We start from the raw sequence: 19474 nt of genomic DNA on the forward strand, positions 1-19474 counted from the left end.
CAATTTATTGTTTTGAATTAAGATTGTTTTCTTTGACAGACACAATGAAGATTTAGTACATCTCTCTTGGTTGAATGAATGGTGTCCATTCCCTTGAGGCTGTTCCCAACAGAATGAAATGAAATGCTATTCAAAACACTTGAGAATACAATGACAACTCCAAGGTACTTTATTTTGAGACTGTGAAGAAAAAATACTCATGCATTTACATCTTACTTTTTGGTATATAAAATTGTGCTTAAAATTTGAAAAAACAAAAAACAAAAAAAACAACAACAACAACAACAACAACAAAAACAAACAAACAAAAACTCTTTATATTTAAACACAAACATCATAAATAATATCTACACTTTCAGAAGAAAGTCTTGTTGTCTTATCTTTCAAAAAGAAAAGAAGGAAAAAACAGATCCGACGTGACCTATTTGCAGTTTCACCTCAAGCTCTGTACCATTATTATTTTAACAGAAACTAGAAACTCTAGTAATGTAACTAAACTGCAGTATCGTTGCTGAAGTCACAAAGTTTGTCATCACAAACATGATATGTTTCAGGCCTTTGGAAATTTGGCATGTGGACAGACAAAGTTTCATCACGTTATCTTCAAAAGCCTTAGGATGAATTCTAATATGACAGACTGTTTCTGGAAGATCATACAGGGACACTATGGATATCTATAAGTAACTTCAAGCTATTATTTACGACAGTTTGTACCTAGTGTTACACAAGAACGTTTCATTAGGTCATTGTTCAATCAGATAGGGGTACATTTACTCTTTGTAGTGTACCTGATTATTAGTAGTAGATGTGTTCAGTCCAGAGCTAAGGGTTAAGACAAGAACAAAGGTCATGCAGGTGTCATTCGTGTAATAAAAGACACAGCAATTAAAGGAGAAGTCCACTTCCAGGACAACAATTTACAGATAATGCACTCACCCCCTTGACATCCAAGATGTTCATGTCTTTCTTTCTTCAGTCGTAAGAAATAGTTTTTTTAAGGAAAACATTTCAGGATTTTCCTCCATATAATGGGCTGCTATGGTGCCCCGAGTTTGAACTTCCAAAATGCAGTTTAAATGCGGCTTCAAACGAACCCAAATGCGGTTGTAAATGATCGCAGCCGAGGACGAAGGGTCTTATCTAGCGAAACAATCGGTTATTTGAAGTTGAGGGAGAACATGAGATGGGAGTTTTTTGATATACCCTAACTGTCATGAACCAGAAAAAAACAGAGGTCGGGAAGACCGGGATCATTTACAACCGCATATGGGATCGCTTGAAGCCGCATTTAAACTACATTTTGGAAGTTCAAACTCGGGGCACCATATCAGTCCAATATATGGATAAATATCCTGAAATGTTTTCCTCAAAAAAATAATTTCTTTACAACTGAAGAAAGAAAGACATGAACATCTTGGATGACAAGGGGGTGAGTACATTATCTGTAAATTGTTGTTCTGGAAGTGGACTTCTCCTTTAATAACAAAATCACCTGAGCTTGCACTCCATCTTTGACCTGTCCAGACACGTCTGACAATGTTAGTGGGGCATTATAAAGATTAAGAGTTGCGTATTTCAAGTGTTGCAGTAAAAATAGCGACAGGTAGCGCCAGTATCTCACCAAGTGCAATCATTTCACGTCATCAGAATAATAGTCCAAAATAAAATATGTCTAAAATGATGTGGATTTTGTTAAATAACATAATTATTTGGAGGACTAGGAGTGACACTTTAAAAAATAAAAAATAAAAAATGAATCTTTTTCCAAAATTAGCAGTTTCAGTTGGGAGTGATGCTGAAAGCAGTTGTGGGAGGAGGATAAGCATTTTTTAAATCATCCAAGGATCTTTTCATCCATCCAAGATCATCCACATCATGTGTGCCACCAACATTTTATTAGCCATCCTTCGCAACTTAGGCTCATTAAACCTTTCCTAAGTTCAAAAAGTTACTTGTCATCACACTGATAAAGTCTAATTGATAATTGCCTGGAGACACTTAATGTGTTTTGATATTGCAAAGAAAGCATTATGCTGATGCAGTTGGAATGCCTTTTAAACCTGTATTCTTTATTCACCTTTTTTTCCCGTAAGATTGGATGCGGTCATTTGTACATTTTTTGGGTCGGCCTCCGGTCTTATCCACATCCAGCTATTTTTAGCTGTACAAAACAGCTCATTCTGCTGCTTGATATTGTAATGTGTCTTACCACATTATTTTAATGTATTATCTTAATTATGAGCACACTGGTTTGCAGTGCAAACAGTTTTACTATTTACTGTAGATACTCTATTTAAATTCCCAGTTAAAGCCAAAGCTGTATATAACAAATTGATTTGGTAATAATGTGTTTTTATTGCTAGTGGTCAGTTGTGATTTTTGGCTTCAAACTGCTCTTTCAGTTAAAGCACCAGAAAATCATGTTTTTTCATGATTTTAAAGCAATAATTCAGCCAGAAATTAACATTTCTATTATTATTTACTCACCCTATATATTCTGAAGAATCACAAAATATGTTTGTGAGGACAAGTAAACCTGATCCTGATCAATTCTGTTCATTGAAAATAATTGGCAAAAACAATTCTCAACAAATCTCAAGTTCGGCTCTACTTCTGAGAATGAATTATGGTCATTTTTTTTTTTTTAGTGTGACAATAAACTTTAAAGCTACTGAGAGCCGTAGCTATTTCTTCATTTGGATATGATGCAATATGTAAGGGCGAATGATGCAAGTATTTTCCCTTTGCCTTTGGGTTAGAATCCTTTACTGTCAGTTTTGTAGACTATACCAATTCATATGCTTTGTAAAAATTATTCATGTTTCTTTTATCTGACTTTTGGTTTTTATTTTTATGCTATTACTGCTATTTTTTATTACATATGTCTTGTTTTATTTTATATATTTGTAGTTGTTCTATACTTGTTCATGTTATTTGGCATTAATGAACACAAAAAATGTTAGCCTGTAATCCAGTGGATTATTATCCTATAGGTTTATCAAAGTGTATTTGGGTAAATACATGTTTTATAAAATTTATTTTTTAATGATAACATTTTGTCATTTGTTGTTTGTGTGGCTTTGAAAGTGAAATTCCAAGGATATAGAACTTATATGTCATGTATATTATTTGGATGATGACCATATAGGCTATTAACGTGTAATATTTTAAATACAGGCCTCATCAGACAATTGAATTCACTGATCAAATAATATATTTTTAAATTATCTTTGCAAAGACCAGGAGCGCCATAACAGGGTGGAGGGTTAGGAGGATTCTAAGGGCTCGATGAGGGGAATATCTTGGCACAGATAAATATTATTCTTAAATTTATTTGCAACTGGTCTTTATAATTATATAAATGATCTTGAGGTTGGCTCAGTGGGCAGCAATATTGCTGCATAGCGAGAAGGTCTTGTGGTTCCCATTAATGCACATTTTACTACAGCAGGCCCAATTTTTCATCTTATCTCTGACATAATCTTTACACAAATTGTACTGAACTGTGCAAAGGTATTGTATTTCCACATGTTTTTGCCATTTCAGTCCATAGTTTACTGGAGATACCATATCTTAGACCATCCTAATAAATCCTACCATATTAGGACAGCATGCTGTAGATAACACCCAACTCCTATAAATACCCAGGGGTTTTCATGTTCGTCGTCTTTCATTTTTCTTGAGGTACCCCAGGGAAATCATCATCAAGGAATTTCTATATTGAGAATTCAGCTTAAAATATTTGTTTTTACACTTTTAGTTTATTGTATTAAGGAAACTATTTTTTATTTCTTGCAGAAAATTGGCCAAAAATGGGGAGACTTACACTTATAGCAGGTAATACACACTACAAAGTGCAATCTGAAATACACTAGTGTGTATTATTCTTTTATATTTGTGATTTACATGATATCATTGAATATTCTAGGATTTGGGTTGGTGTTCTGCCATTTTGGTAAGTATTTATCAGATCACATTATCATATCAAACCTCTCTTCTTAATGAAATATCTATATATGAATGCAATGTTGAGATGAGAGAGATGAGTTTAAGAAGTTTAAAACATTTTAGTTTCTAAATGTCTAAGAACATCTTTTTGTATCCATATCCAGCTTTCTCCATGGAAATGGGCTGCTACTTCACCAACTGGTCTCAGTACAGACCTGGAATTGGAAAGTATACGCCTGCACATGTCGACCCTTTCCTTTGTACACACCTTTTCTATGCTTTTGCAATAGTCAACTATGCGAATGAGCTGGTCACCTACGAGTGGAACGATGAGACTCTGTACAAGGCCTTCAATGACCTCAAGAACATGTATGTATTAGTTAAAACTTTACATAAAAAAATGTTAAAATACCAAAAAAAGTAAGAGAGTAACACTACAGTTAGACATGTTAACACGAAATCAATATATATTGCTATGTACGACGAAAATATCCTAAAATAAAAATCCATTAACCTCACAGAAATCCCACTCTTAAGACTCTCTTGGCTGTTGGTGGATGGAACTTTGGTTCAACACAGTAAGTATTCTTCTTTTTTTCCATTATCACATTAGCTTTATGGTCAGTTGAAATTCAGCAACATCTAAGATTCTTCTCAAAATCCATCTCAGGTTCTCTATCATGGTGTCCACTGCTGAAAACCGTCAGAAGTTTATTCAGTCTTCCATCAGTTTCCTGAGAACTTACGGATTTGATGGTTTGGACTTAGACTGGGAATACCCTGGATCAAGAGGAAGTCCACCTGAAGACAAACAAAGATTCACACTGCTGTTGAAGGTGCGTCTAACTGTACAGTGTCTTTTAGGGAGATATTGTGGAGAACTTATGCTCATTTTTATTTGTCTGTGTTTTTCTTTGCAGGAACTTGTTGAGGCCTATGCAGCTGAGGCCAAAGCTACTGGCAGACCTCAACTGCTGCTGACTGCTGCTGTAGCAGGTGGCAAAGGGACAATTGATGATGGATATGAGATTGCTGAGATTGCCAAGTAATCCATCTATGAATTTTCCAAACTTCTTGGAAACCTCTTGAATCAGCATAGCTTGAGATGTTTTACACCTCTCTTCATTTGTGCAACTAATACTTCTTTGTCTTAGGTACTTGGACTTCATCAATGTGATGACTTATGACTTCCATGGAACTTGGGAAAGATTCACTGGACACAACAGCCCCTTGTACCAAGGCTCAAAGGATGAGGGAGACCTGATCTACTTCAATACTGTAAGAACTGATATACTGTAACATAATTCACCATGAGATTTTAAAACCTCCCAAATCAATCCATTTTAAAACCACACACTCTCATTCAGGATTCCGCTATGCGCTATTGGAGGGACAACGGTACCCCTGTGGAGAAACTCAGAATGGGTTTTGCCACATATGGTCGCACTTTCCGTCTGACATCTGCAGAAAATGGTATTGGAGCCCCAGCTAGTGGACCTGCTTCAGCTGGAACCTACACTCGCGAGGCTGGATTCTGGTCTTACTATGAGGTGGGAGCTTTGAAAAAGTAATTCTGTGCAAAATGATGGTGACCTAAAGTGAGAATTTTTGAATATTCCCAATATCTTATACCCAATATCTGTATAGATTTGTGGATTCCTAGAGGGAACAACCCTCCAGTGGATTGAGGATCAGAAGGTGCCTTATGCCACAAAGAACAATGAGTGGGTTGGATTTGACAACAAGGAGAGCTACGAAACTAAGGTACTTTTGAGATTTGAGACTTTACTCTAGTTCACTGTCATTAACAACTGACTAACAACTCTTTTTCTTTTAATTTATAGGTCCGTTATCTGAAAGATCAGAACTTTGGTGGAGCCTTCGTCTGGGCGCTTGATCTGGATGACTTTGCCGGACAGTTCTGTAATGAGGGGAACTATCCTCTCATGGGCCATCTGCGCAATCTTCTGGATATCGGTAGGAATTTTCACAAGTTGTCTTTGCAACACTGGTTGTATTTGAAGAATGTATTTGATGTATTTTTGTTGTATTGGATTTGCTTTTTCCAGAAATGCCTCCAAGGCCTTCAACCACCACCCCCAAACCTGGCCAAACCACAACACCCACTACAACCACCACCACGACCACCACTCATGCTCCAGGACCAGGATTCTGTAATGGAAAGCCAGATGGACTCTATTCTCATCCTGAAGACCCCAACAAATATTATAACTGTGCAGGAGGCAATACCTTTTTGGGGCACTGTGCCACAGGCACCGTGTTTGATGACAGCTGTAAGTGTTGTGTTTGGCCCAAGCCCTAAGGGATCACTGTCTGAAAAAAAAAAATCTGCAAATAGTGAAACAGCGCACAAATGACATCAACATCAATTGTTTTATGTAAAGTAACATTAATGTAAAAATACTATAAGTACCTTTTTAAATGACTCTTTGTTTCTTGGTCATTTTCTCCTTGCTTTGAAGAAATTAATAAACTGACATCTGGTGAGACTTCTGTGGAAATTGTATTTTTTTTTCCTTCTTGTGACTGATGCAAGTACACTGCTCCACAATCATAACTCAAAATCTCAAATAAAAGAACAACACTCAAAAACAAATTACCATTAAAAGACTCATTCAAGATCTAGAAAGAATAGTACATCCACTGATGTGAAAAAGATGAAATCACATTAAAAACGTTCCACCACTGGATGCATGATGGATCAAAAAAACATAAATTTTACTGACTGTACAGTGATATTCTGAATGTTTTATTTGCACCAAACATAATCTACCATAAATTTTTATGGTCTGCCTATCATAGTCCAAAGAGATTATTATATAGTATTATATTATCTATCCATCCATTTTCCAAACTATAAACTGAGACAGCCATTTAATTAGTAGAACATAATGCACACCTGCATCACCACCTCAGGGGTGCATTATTTTCTAATAATACGATGGACCAGAGTCAATTATTCTACCTATACTATGGCTGCCACACCTCAAATATTGTTCAGATGTTGTATTTAAAGAGATTCATCAGGTGTTTGTCCTTAAAATATTCTTGTGAGTAGGTTTTATTTCTTACACATCTCACCCAGCACCTCCGTTGCTAATCTCAAAACTTGACACGACGTGATTGTCATTCGGTGAAATGATATGGACATGTAATGGGGTTAAGACCAGCCTGAAACTACTTTTGCCTGAAAATAATTGCACACTAAAGACATTACACTGGCTACCAGTTCTGTATTGATTAAAAAATATTGCTATTTTTATATATAAGGCCCTAAATCTTCTAAATCTTTTGGCTTTGCAGTCAACCAGTCTTCTACCATGCTACAGTCTATAATGCTCTTCAAGGTCACAAAACTTAATAAATAGATTAAAGACACATCTTTTAGTCAAGAATTAACGTAACACATCCATATCCATATCCATTCATATCTGGTTACATTTGCGCATGTAATTAATTTTCATTGTTTTCCTGTTTCTATGTACATGTACATGCTACATGATGTTGGTAACCATATAATTTGCATTATCTCATAACCGTTTATAACATATCATATTATGGGCATTGCTTTGACACTAGTAACCTATCTCTGACTGATAACAGACTTCCTTACTGTAACACTAAAACATGCTTTCACCATAAAGCTGCTTTGAAATGATGTGCTTTCTAAAATTCAAATCAAATTGAACAGTTGTTAAAAAAGTAAAAGAGTCATTTAACAATACTTTTGAAGATTCATTTATTGTAATTCAATGCTTTGATATGGGTGAGGAGCGCAAGTCAATTCTTGCATATATTTTAGACCACGCTAAAATGTCTAATTAATTATAGTTAGAAACCTTAATTCATAACATCAGTTTTCTGCTTTAGATTAAACCTGATTTAATCATCACTTTATGATGGAAGATTTCATTTCCGTACTCACTGATGACACGTGTTCACTATAAATGAATAATGGTTATTATATAGGTTCGCTGATACAAGGATGGCAGTACAATATATAGTAAATGTATATGGTCAATAAAAGTAACATTATCAAGGTATATAATCTACGGTCTTGGATACCAGATAAATAGCATGTTTCTATACAAACAAGACAGAAACTAGAGATGTAAAAGGCAATAAATTCATCTTACTAAGGTGCTTATTACTTCAAATTTGTAAGGGTCAGCTATACCACTCAGCTGTTTAGCAAACTAGGTTTATGACTTAAAGTCTTTATGATATTGAGATATCAGCAGTCTATAGCAGGTATAGTTGGGAGTTTTAGGAGGTTGTTGGATATTAGTTTCTTTTCCATTTTAGGATTTTAGTTTCTTCTAAAGGATTAGTCCACTTGCTGAATAAAACTTTCCTGATTATTTACTCACCCCCATGTCATCCAAGATGTTCATGTCTTTCTTTCTTTAGTTGAAAAGAAATTAAGGTTTTTGAGAAAAACATTCCAGGGTTTTTCTCCATATAGTGGATTTCAATGGGGATCAATGGGTTGAAGGTCTAAATTGCAATTTCAATGAAGCTTCAAGAAAGGAAAACATGAACACCTTGGATGAAACGGGGGTGAGTAAATTATCTGGAAGGTTTTATTCTGGAAGTGAACTAATCCTTTAAGTTTAGGATTGCTTTAATTTAAAATTAAAATGTAACATTTCAAGTAAAAAAAAAAAAGAGAAACATGTGGTGTGTAACTGGACCAGAGAGAAGATACTCTCTTTTATGCAGTACAACTGAAGTTCACTTCCCACACTTAAATTAATAAATGAGCGATATCTCATGTGATTTCAATTGATTAACTTGACTTGAACTTCTGCGGTAGCTTTATGTAATCTAAACATGCACTGTTAATATTACCAGACTGTAACTAAAACTACCTGCCAGCATGTTATAAATGCAACTATTCAGCAGAAAGGTAATAGAAAGATAATTAGCATATGAACAATCATAAATTAACCAAGATTTGTCATTTTAATTCTCTTATATGAAGATCTGCAGTCAGTCGGTTAGAATTACTGAATATTTTTTGCAACAAACCATTTATGTTTGTCCATTACATAATGAAAGTGATGGTAAAACATCTAGCATATCACATAATCGAACTGTATGTTTTTTCATTGATCTCATTCTGTTTTGAATGCAAGATGATGTAATAAAATACAACCAGAATCATATAGATAGTTGCATGTTGTTTATTAATATGAGCTTTTGAGTTGTGTACATTTTTTTAGCAGTTGTGCTAACAGCAATCATATAATAATTAGATTCACAGGAGAGTTATGTAAAAACACAGCACATATTTAGTAATTCAGTTCAGTACACACTAATTTCTTTTACATTAAATAGTTGTAGTCACAGAAGTTTAGTTTTTCCTGAGGTTCTTCTTAAACAAATTTTCAGTGTCCTCTTCTGCTGTTTTCACATTAGTGACTGCGCTTGGGCCAGTTACAGCACTTACAGCTGTCATCAAACACGGTACCTGCACCGCAGCTGCTTTCATAAGTATTGCCTCCTGCACAGTTGTAGTATTTGCTGGGGTCATCAGGGTTAGCATAGAGTCCATCGGGTTTTCCATTACAGAATCCTGATCCTGGAGCATGAGTGGTGGTGGTGGTTGTTGTTGTGGTAGTTGTGGTTGTTTGTCCGGGTTTGAGGGTGGTGGTTGGAGGCAGAGGAGGCAATTCTAAAAAAAATACAGACATGTTAGCATTGGCTAGGTAGCTAGTACACTGAGTGAAAATAGCAGTAGTTGCTTTGTAATGCATAGTACTTATGCTAGTTATACTACTTAGTGGCAGATATTTGTACCTCAGTATTGTAGTATTGTAGTACATTATTAAAACATTATGCAATAATAATGTATTGAGTGTAATTCATAATTTGTTTTTAAATGATTAAATGGGACAATCCTAACCCTAATCCTACCCGTTAAACACCGATGAGGCACTTTATTTTCCACCTTTTGATTATTTCCTGTATGCCTTTCCAATGTGATGTGAAAAGGGAGAAGGATGAGTTCAGTAAAAGGCAAACTTGGGCCAATCAAAAAGTGTTGCCACTGGAGCTGTCTTTCGTAATGTTGTCTAGCCCAACACGTTGGTGGGCCGAGTTAGTGTAAAGTGACAATTTTACCAATGTCAGCCAAAATACGACTACTTGTCTGTCATTTTGAATTTTACCACAAACTACCTAAGCAGTTTAAGGTGAACAGCACCATCTAGTGATTAGCAAAGACTTACCGATGTCCAGAAGATTGCGCAGATGACCCATGAGAGGATAGTTCCCCTGATTACAGAACTGTCCTGCAAAGTCATCCAGATCAAGCGCCCAGACAAAGGCTCCACCAAAGTTTTGATCTTTCAGATAACGGACCTATAAATTGAGAGAAAAGGAATGATTTTTTAGCCAGTTTCTGACAAATGTTGACAATGAAACTCGACTACAGTAAAGTCTCAAAATACCTTAGTTTCGTAGCTCTCCTTGGTGTCAAATCCAACCCACTCGTTGTTCTTTGTGGCATAAGGCACCTTCTGATCCTCAATCCACTGGAGGGTTGTTCCCGCTAGGAATCCACAGATCTATAGAGATATTGGGTATTAGATACTGAGACTATTCAAAAGACACTTTTGGACAAAAGGATTTTTCCAAAGCTCCCACCTCATAGTAAGACCAGAATCCAGCCTCGCGAGTGTAGGTTCCAGCTGCAGCAGGTCCACTAGCTGGGGCTCCAACGCCAGTTTCTGCAGATGACAGACGGAAAGTGCGACCGTATGTGGCAAAACCCATTCTGAGTTTCTCGAGAGGGGTACCGTTGTCTCTCCAATAGCGCATAGCGGAATCCTGAATGAGAGTTGTGATTTTAAAATGGATTAATTTGGGAGGTTTTAAAATCTAATGTTACAGTAAATCAATTCTTACGACATTGAAGTGGATCAATTCTCCCTCATCCTTTGAGCCTTGGTACAGGGGGCTGTTGTGTCCTGTGAAACTCTCCCAAGTTCCATGGAAGTCGTAAGTCATCACATTGATGAAGTCCAAGGACCTGGAAAAAAATAATTACACAAATCAAAAGGGTAATAAGCCTCAGTTTCATGCCACTGCTTATGTTCACGTTGTTATGATTGAGTGTCGTCACACTTACTTGGCAATCTCAGCAATCTCGTATCCTCCATCAATTGTCCCTTTACCAGCTGCTACAGCAGCGCTCAGCAGCAGTCTGGGTCTGCCAGTAGCTTTGCCCTCAGCCTCATAGGCCTCAATAAGTTCCTTCAAAGAAAAGCACAGATAAATATACATGAAAATAAGTGAAATTAATCATCATTGATCTGATTTAAGCTGAAAAACCACACTACTGTCTAAAGACACTGTATTACCCACCTTGCACAGCAGTGTGAATCTTTGTTTGTCTTCAGGTGGACTTCCTCTTGATCCAGGGTATTCCCAGTCCAAGTCCAAACCATCAAATCCGTAAGTTCTCAGGAAATTGATGGAAGACTGAATAAACTTCTGACGGTTTGCAGCAGTGGACACCATGATGGAGAACCTGAGACAGATTTAATGAACAATCTTAGATGTTTTTGCATTTCATTTGACAACATAAAACTAACCTTGATAATTTTGTCAGAATACTTACTGTGATGAACCAAAGTTCCATCCACCAACAGCCAGGAGAGTTTTAAGATGGGGGTTTCTGTGAGAATAATGGACATATTTTAGGATTTTAATATATATTATAACCATAGTGTGTATAACTGCATTTTGGTGCAACTGAGCATCTGAAGTGTTAAACATCATATTGTAACTAATACACACGTGTTCTTGAGTTCATTGAAGGCCTTGTAGAGAACTTCATCGTTCCACTCGTAGGTGACCAGCTCGTTGGCATAGTTGATCATCGCAAAAGCGTAGAGAAGGTGAGTACAAAGGAAAGGGTCGACATTTGCAGGCGTATACTTTCCAATTCCAGGTCTGTACTGAGACCAGTTGGTGAAGTAGCAGCCCATGTCCATGGAGACGGCTGGATATGGATACACAAAAAGCTCTTAGACAAGACATTTTGAGTTGATAGTCATCTTTCTGATTTAAACATATCAGTTATTGGTAGTTCATTAAAATAAATTTGATGTAAAAGTAACTAAATCACTCACCAACATGGCAGAGCACCAAGCCCAGTCCTGGAAGATGTAATGATATCATGTAAATGACAAATATAAAAGAATGAATAAAACACACTAGTATTCAAGTATTATTTCAGGATATTACCTGCAATAAGTGTAAGCTTTCCCATTTCCAGTTGTTTTCTTCCAAATGCTCTGTAAGTAACAAAGAAGAGTTTTGTTAATTATATTTAACATAAAAGTAGAAATAAAGATATTTAGCTGAAGTACAATCACCGGACATACCTAGGATACTTTTCTCAATCAAGAAAAATGTGAAGAGAAACTTCAGGACCTCTCGCTTTTTATATTAAATTGGGTGTTGTCTAAGCCATATTGGATGATTTATTGTAACGGATGATGTAAGATATGGTATCTCTCATAAACTATGTACTAAATTGACAATAACGTGTGAGTTAAATACCTTTGGCCTTTTCAGCACAATTTACATGAAGCTAAAATCATAGATAAGATGAAAAAAATTTGAGCCTGCTGCAATAAAATCTGTGCAGTGTGCCAATGATTGTAACACTGATATGAAATTTGCAGGGGATCTGTTCACTTCTACATATTGAAGAATATTTATCTAATGCCAGATATGCATTTAGTTTTGTAAAAAATAATTATGAAAGAATTATCATGTAATATGTACCAAAGTAAAATGACAGTGTGTGATAAATGTAAAGAAAAAGATAACTACATTATAACTGCTCCTCTGAGATTCACCTTTTATTAAAAGATAAAAATATAAAAGATCTGCATCTATATATTACTTCTTTTAAACTATTGCTAAACATAATTATTTCTATTAATAGTAATTGTTATCCTAACTAACCAAATGTTACTTAAGATCCAATAGCATGAAATGTTTTTGTGCAGATTTCAGCACACCAAAACTGTATGGGGTCCAAATGATTTAAGAGGTTGTATGAGTGATTCATCTTTAAGATAATCATCTTATATATATCGTTGGGCTATCAGAACCACATAATAAAGAGCTTTAAGCTTATCGCAGAATCAGCAAAATCCCCCCAATGTTTTAGAAACCAAAATCAAACAGAGATTTAGACTGCACTTACCAATGAACTTTTGCCATTTTACAGGAATGCATTAAACTGTGTACAATCTAATCATCAAATCTTATCGAAACGTATAAAATGAATAAAAATATAGTACAAGATTCATAATAAAAAGACAAGTTTTGAAGACTTTGAAAGAGAACATCAGTGCTGTATTGCTCATATCTTATCACTGGTACATTGTGACGTAATAACATACGTGAGAAAAATAAGAAAGAACATTACACAAGACAAGAAAATATGTCACATCAAATTGATCAGAAGTGACACTAAGGACATTTAAGTTTTTAAAAACTTCTAATAAATGTTCTATTGAACTTTCTTTTCATTAAAGGATCCACTAAAGACTGGAGTAATTGCTGCCATAAATTCAGCTTTACCATCAACGGTATATATTATATTTTAAAACATATTAAAACAAGAAAAAAAAAAACCCCAAAAAACCAAAAAAACAAGTCGGCGCCAACAAATAAGTTTGAAATCCCAGCTCACAAACCTTTTCCGATCCTAACCTCCCCTCTCTCTTTTCGCTTCTCTCCTATCAAAATAATGGCATAAAAATGGCAAAAATAAACCTTAAACACAATTATTTTAAAATTAATAATAATATTTCTCAATATAACTGCTTTATTGTATTTTTGATTAAATATATGTGGCCCTGATAAGCATATATATATATATATATATATATATATATATATTTGAGTTTTAATGGTTTTACATGTTGTCTTAGCCATTGTGGATGTGTGGATGTCTTTAAATGTTCATGGGTCAGAAAGTAGACCAGTATAAAGCAAGCACCATGACAAACAAACAGGGTCATTGACCAAACACTGAACACGCAGGATTGTGGAGTTGTTTTATGGACTTACCATTCCAGTATCTCACACGTCTTGGACTATTACTTTCTTTAGACTGTATATACACCGGTGGACACTTTTACCTTGGAACTTCAACCCACTATTCTTAACTGTTTTATGGTACGATTCAAATGGACAATCTGCTTTTAACAGCCTAAGATATTCTAGTTTTATTGTTTTAAGTTCTTTGTGTAAATACACTATTTATTCAGTCTACTTTTGTTGTTTGTTTCATCTTTTTAAAAACACTTATTTTACCTTACACAGTATAATCTGACCCCTTTTAATTATTGTAACATGTTCCGATAAGGCAGAGCGTTACAAGCTACACTCAGAAAAAAAAGGTACAGTTCTGTCGCTGGGGCGGTACCCTAAGGTACAAAAGTGAAAAGGTACATTTTTGTACCTTACCTACCCCTAAACAGTACATATTAGTATCTTAAAGGTACATTTTAGTACATTGAAAGTACATATTGGTACCTTAAAGGTATATATTGGTACCTTAAAGGTGCATATTAGTATTTTAAAAGTACATATTTGTACATTTTCACTTTGTACCTTAGGGTACCGCCTCAGCGACAGAACTGTACCTTTTTTCTGACAGCAAGCCAAATGTGACAGTGGCAAGAAACCAAAACTCTATCTGTGACAGAAATGGAGGAAAAAAACAGGCTCAGTTGGGAGCCAGTTCTCCTCTGGTCAGATGAAACCAGCATGGTGTGGTTTATAGTTGTCTTTGCTGAGGTTTTGTGCCAGTGGGTGTCTAGTTCATGAGGTCTTCACCAAGGAGCTGTTGCAGTCTCCCAATCCCATCCCTCCCTTGTATAATTATTATAAATATGTTTTGCGTTAAACAGGTTGTTTTTGAAAATTGGTGCATGAAATAAAGCTGCCGTAAAGGGTTTTAGTGCCGTCCATTGCTATGGTGCAAAGAGCGCTCTGTTTATTATCACTAAAAAGCTGTCACTCATCTTAATTCATCGCAATCTCACAAAACTCTATTATAATCAATGAAGTTACCTGTACAATGAATCTATTTTACACATATCCACCCCCATACACTTATGACGTCAGAAGCCACGCCCATCACCGCTGCAACTCCGCCCACATACACGTGTGACGCCAGAAGTCACGCCCATCGCCTTGTGATTCCCCAACATAGATATATACACAGATGCCTCTTGAGCGACTTTTTCTATGGTAGACGTAAGCAGTCTGCCATATTGTAATAGTCAACTTGACATCATTCACCTAGTAATCACTGAATGTTCGAAATGCCATAATCCTGCACAGCCGTTGGTCTGCGAACCTATAGTATAGTGAATGACATCAACTTGACCGTTCCAAGATGGTGGACACATCTATGTGCTTGGAACGGTCGAATAGGGCATCTATACATATTACATATCTATGTTCCCCAATCCCTGCACCGGGGAAACCCGGACGTATGTCGAAGCAATTTACGGCAGTTTCGGGGATCTATATAAAATAATAGGCTATTGTCCTTCGTTTTACTAACACACGTTTTCTTATTTTTGTAAAGGATGTCTAGGCTAAAATGGCACAACGTAAATCTAATATTTTTAATATGTCTAATATACGGAGCTGATTTCGTCATCATGGCAGCTTGTAATACACTTGCACTGACTACATTAGGCTAATTGTTAATAAAAAACCTTTAAACCTTACCTTGTTCATTTAAGTAATGAGATAAATTCACATTTATTACATCGATTTTAGGCAAATTTTAACAAATTTAAAGGGGACAGTTTGATTTTGGTATTGTAAAAGCATGTAAAACTATTGTAAAAGTTGGTATTGCATAAGTGTCAGTTATTGTGTTTAAAGATGTGTTTCACTCATCATAAAGTGTTAACATTTGAATGACAGAATCAACAGTTCTCCATATGCAGTACATACATAGGCTAAATAGAGATTGCTTGCTTTAATAGTTTATATAGTAAGTAACATGACATTTATCGCAACTTGATATGAAGTGTGTCCGGGTTCTCCACATAACTAAAGATGAATAAAAAAAGACATCCATTGCTTAATTGGGTATTTTTATATTTATTATTTTACAAAAAATAATTACATTTAAAATTCCAAAATATCGTTTAAAAATCTAAAATACAGCAAAAGCAGTAATATTGTGAAATATTTTTACCGTTTAAAATAACTGCATTCTATTAGAATTTATTTTAAAGTGTAATTTATTTCTGTGATCAAAGCTAAATATTCAGCATCATTACTCCAGTCTTCAGTGTCACATGATTCTTCAGAATATATATATATATATATATATATATATATATATATATAAATATCAGGAGTCTATGGAATGCCATTCAGGAAATAATTATATTTATAATATTAAGTTTGAGTGTATGGAATGAAAGTCTGAATATATATATATATATATATATAATCAAAGTCTGAATATATGGAATGAAATTCTGAATATATTTTTTTGTTTTGTCAACTTGAAATTTTAAGTTACTTAATGTTTTATATATATATATATATAAATCAAAGTCTGTATATATGGAATGAAAGTGCAAATGAAACAATTCTCACTGAATAATGTATAGCTTGCTTTATCCTCATTATCAGAGCAATAGGCTTTTGAATTGTGATTCATTTAAAATGTCATTCCCAGGAATTTTTCAATACTTTGTTGAACTACAAGACTTTTTTGCAGCAGCTGGTCATACTCCAAACAACACAAACACACTGTTACAAAATAAATCAACTAAAATATTCCAGTTGTCACTTAAATTAACATTAAGTAACTTAAAATTTCAAGTTTTCTAAACCAAAAAATTAGTGGAGTAACAAATTAAGTTAAGTTGAAACAACTTTTTGAAAGATTTATTTATTTATTTATTTATTTATTTATTTATTTTTTTTTTTTTGGACTTTGGAGTTTGGAGTCTACATCACATCATCTTGAGGATCATATTTCCATTATTGCAACATATTTAGTGCATCAGATTTCCTTCAATAGCTACAAATTTTGTTCCATAAATTCAGACATTCATTTTAAATATTCAGACATTTATTCCATATATTTAGACTTTGATTCTATATATACTCTTGATTTCAAGATTTTGAGCGGCAAATCAGAATATTAGAATGATTTCTGAAGAATCATGTGACCGGAGTAATGCTAAAACGTCACCTTTGAAATCACAGGAAAAATTACATTTTAACAGAAATATAGAAAACTGTTTAAAATAGAAAGAGTTATTTTAAATAGTTAAAATATCTCAAAAGTTCCTGCTTTTGCTGTACTTTGGATCAATTAAATACAGGCTTGGTGAGCAAAAGAGACTTCTTTAAAAAAAAGAAATTGAAATAAATGCTATAATTCATTCAAATAAATGTGATCTTACCACACTATGTAAATGTGTCTTAATTAACGAAAATAACTGTAATTTTTACTCATTCGGTCAACTACTGCACTGCAAAGAGCAATGCACTTTTAACTTGTCTATAACTTGGCAAATGACCATGGAATAAATGGGATAACCAACAGCTTGCCATGCACTAAAGGATTCTAATGCACTTCTCGTGCATTTAAATTCCTTTTAATGCAGGGCAAACTGTTGATTATCCCTTACTTAATATATTCCGTCATCACATTTTTTTGTTTGTTTTTGTTTTTTTTGTTTGTTTTGTTTTTGGTGTGTCATCACAACGTTTATGTCCCTTAAGAATGCGACAAGTTAATTTCGCGGCTGGTTTCAAAGGGTTTATTTTGCTTTAATGACCACATGACAACACGTTAAACATAACTATACAGTATTCCCTTAAATATAGACTGTAAAAGTAAATATCTTACTGCAGTTTGACAGTATGAAAGAACACAAAAGTAGAAATACAAAAAAAGTAGAAAATGCCTGTGGTGACACAAAATGCTCGTGCTCTCTTCATCTGTGCCTGTCTGCTATGTTGTGTAATGCATGCGCAAAGAAGCCACATTTTTGACATTTTCATTGATCACAAATAATTCAGTTCAGTGAACTTAACTGCAATGCTTTAAGTAACAGGAAGTAATAACAGAAAGTAATAAAAACCTTACTTAGTCAAACTGAGTAATGTTCACAGAGCAGAAACAAATAAGTAAGATTTTACACAGATAACACTGTGTCATCTTTTACAGTGATACTATATATAGCCTACTGTAAATATACATTTACAGTTAAAAAAATCGATCTAATCTTGTGCCAAATCAGGTGTTCCAGATATCTGCTGGTAGTTTATCAGCTCAGCTGTGTAATATAAGAATAAAGAAATCTCCTTGTGCTCCTGAAACATTATCAGAGGAATCAAACTTTATGATGTGGCAGGCTAATTTGCCATTTCACATTCGCTTTGTAATCACTTAGATAGATACAGATACAGATACAGAGTTGATTTTAATGTTTTGCTGTTTGTTTATAAATCTCTGCATGGGCAAGCACCACAGTATAGGCCCTATTGCTGATCTCCTTAAACCATATTCGGCCTCAAGATCCGTTCATGTAACCAGTTGTTTCTGTCTGTTCTGCGGTCCTGTTTAAAGACTAAAGGTCATTGCACTCTGAGTCAGAAAATTCTGTCTGAAATTTTCGCACTTTAAAAAAAAAAATACAACCTCTCGTTGTGTCAGTCACGTTTACACACTTCCTCTGAAACTTTTGTCCGTCATAAAGAAAAAAATCGAATCAGGTTTGATTTTCTGCAGGCATCCGTAGTAAGCATTTTGATAGGAAAATGCTTACTACACAAAAAAACGCATACAAAAATTTCGGACTCGGTGTGCAATTACCTTAAGTGTGACTGAGCCTTTGCAGTTGTGGCTCCTCAATGGTGGAATGCACTTCCAGTTGCTGTGAGATCCTCTCCAGCTTTGGACCTTTTAAATCTAGATTGAAGATTAATTTATTCTCTTTATGAGAATAAATATATTCCTTATTCTTATTCTTATTCTTATTCTTATTCTTATTCTTATACTTATTCATTTATTCTCTCTATGGTGTTGACTGAGAATATATATGTATATGTATATTATGTATATGTATATATGTATATATATATGTATATATGTATACACATCATATACGTATATACGTATATACATATATATGTTTATCTTTTTTTATTTTTATTTTTTTGCTTTTTATATTGATTAATATTGTTTACTATTGTACAGCATTTTGGTACAACACTTGTTGTTTTTAAATGTGCTTTAAAAATAAATGTGAACTTGAACTCTGGGTGTCACACCCCTGGACTTTTTAGTTGGTTTCTCCCATCATTTCCCCCTGCAGCTCTGTGTGTTTTGGTTTCTCCCTCATTGTCTGCACCTGTGTGTGTTAATTAGCCTTTTTCACACTTCCGTGTTTCTGGCTTCCGGATTGGCGCTTGCAGG

The 19474-nt window shown here is 34.7% G+C and overlaps 2 protein-coding genes across 8 annotated transcripts in view; one reads left to right on the forward strand and one right to left on the reverse strand.

The window, feature by feature from the left end:
• The first annotated feature begins 3812 nt into the window (after window positions 1–3812).
• Window positions 3813–6271, forward strand: chia.3 (chitinase, acidic.3). The gene is made up of 11 exons (XM_051122709.1): window positions 3813–3837; window positions 3929–3955; window positions 4113–4317; window positions 4470–4526; window positions 4619–4784; window positions 4869–4993; window positions 5103–5226; window positions 5316–5498; window positions 5596–5712; window positions 5793–5925; window positions 6018–6271. Exons 1-11 carry the CDS (start codon window positions 3813–3815, stop codon window positions 6269–6271), a joined length of 1416 nt encoding a protein of 471 aa, XP_050978666.1.
• Window positions 6272–9151: 2880 nt separating this feature from the next.
• The window catches only part of LOC127173071 (acidic mammalian chitinase), a 171745-nt gene continuing 161422 nt past the window's right edge, over window positions 9152–19474 (reverse strand). For 2 of the 7 annotated variants that reach the window (XM_051122702.1, XM_051122706.1), the window contains exons 6-12: window positions 11341–11506; window positions 11105–11229; window positions 10882–11005; window positions 10621–10803; window positions 10425–10541; window positions 10203–10335; window positions 9152–9646 (exon numbers count right to left, since the gene is read on the reverse strand). In XM_051122702.1, the coding sequence (XP_050978659.1) occupies window positions 9387–9646; window positions 10203–10335; window positions 10425–10541; window positions 10621–10803; window positions 10882–11005; window positions 11105–11229; window positions 11341–11506 (1108 nt within the window). In that variant the 3' untranslated portion in view covers window positions 9152–9386. Of the gene's footprint in view, window positions 9647–10202; window positions 10336–10424; window positions 10542–10620; window positions 10804–10881; window positions 11006–11104; window positions 11230–11340; window positions 11507–11596; window positions 11654–11775; window positions 11981–12110; window positions 12138–12225; window positions 12276–12365; window positions 12385–19474 lie in introns of those variants that run through there. The other 5 variants (XM_051122703.1, XM_051122705.1, XM_051122704.1 and 2 more) reach the window with 5 other exon arrangements.

The sequence above is a fragment of the Labeo rohita genome, chromosome 11 (genome assembly GCF_022985175.1).
Source record: "Labeo rohita strain BAU-BD-2019 chromosome 11, IGBB_LRoh.1.0, whole genome shotgun sequence".
NCBI lineage: Eukaryota > Metazoa > Chordata > Actinopteri > Cypriniformes > Cyprinidae > Labeo > Labeo rohita.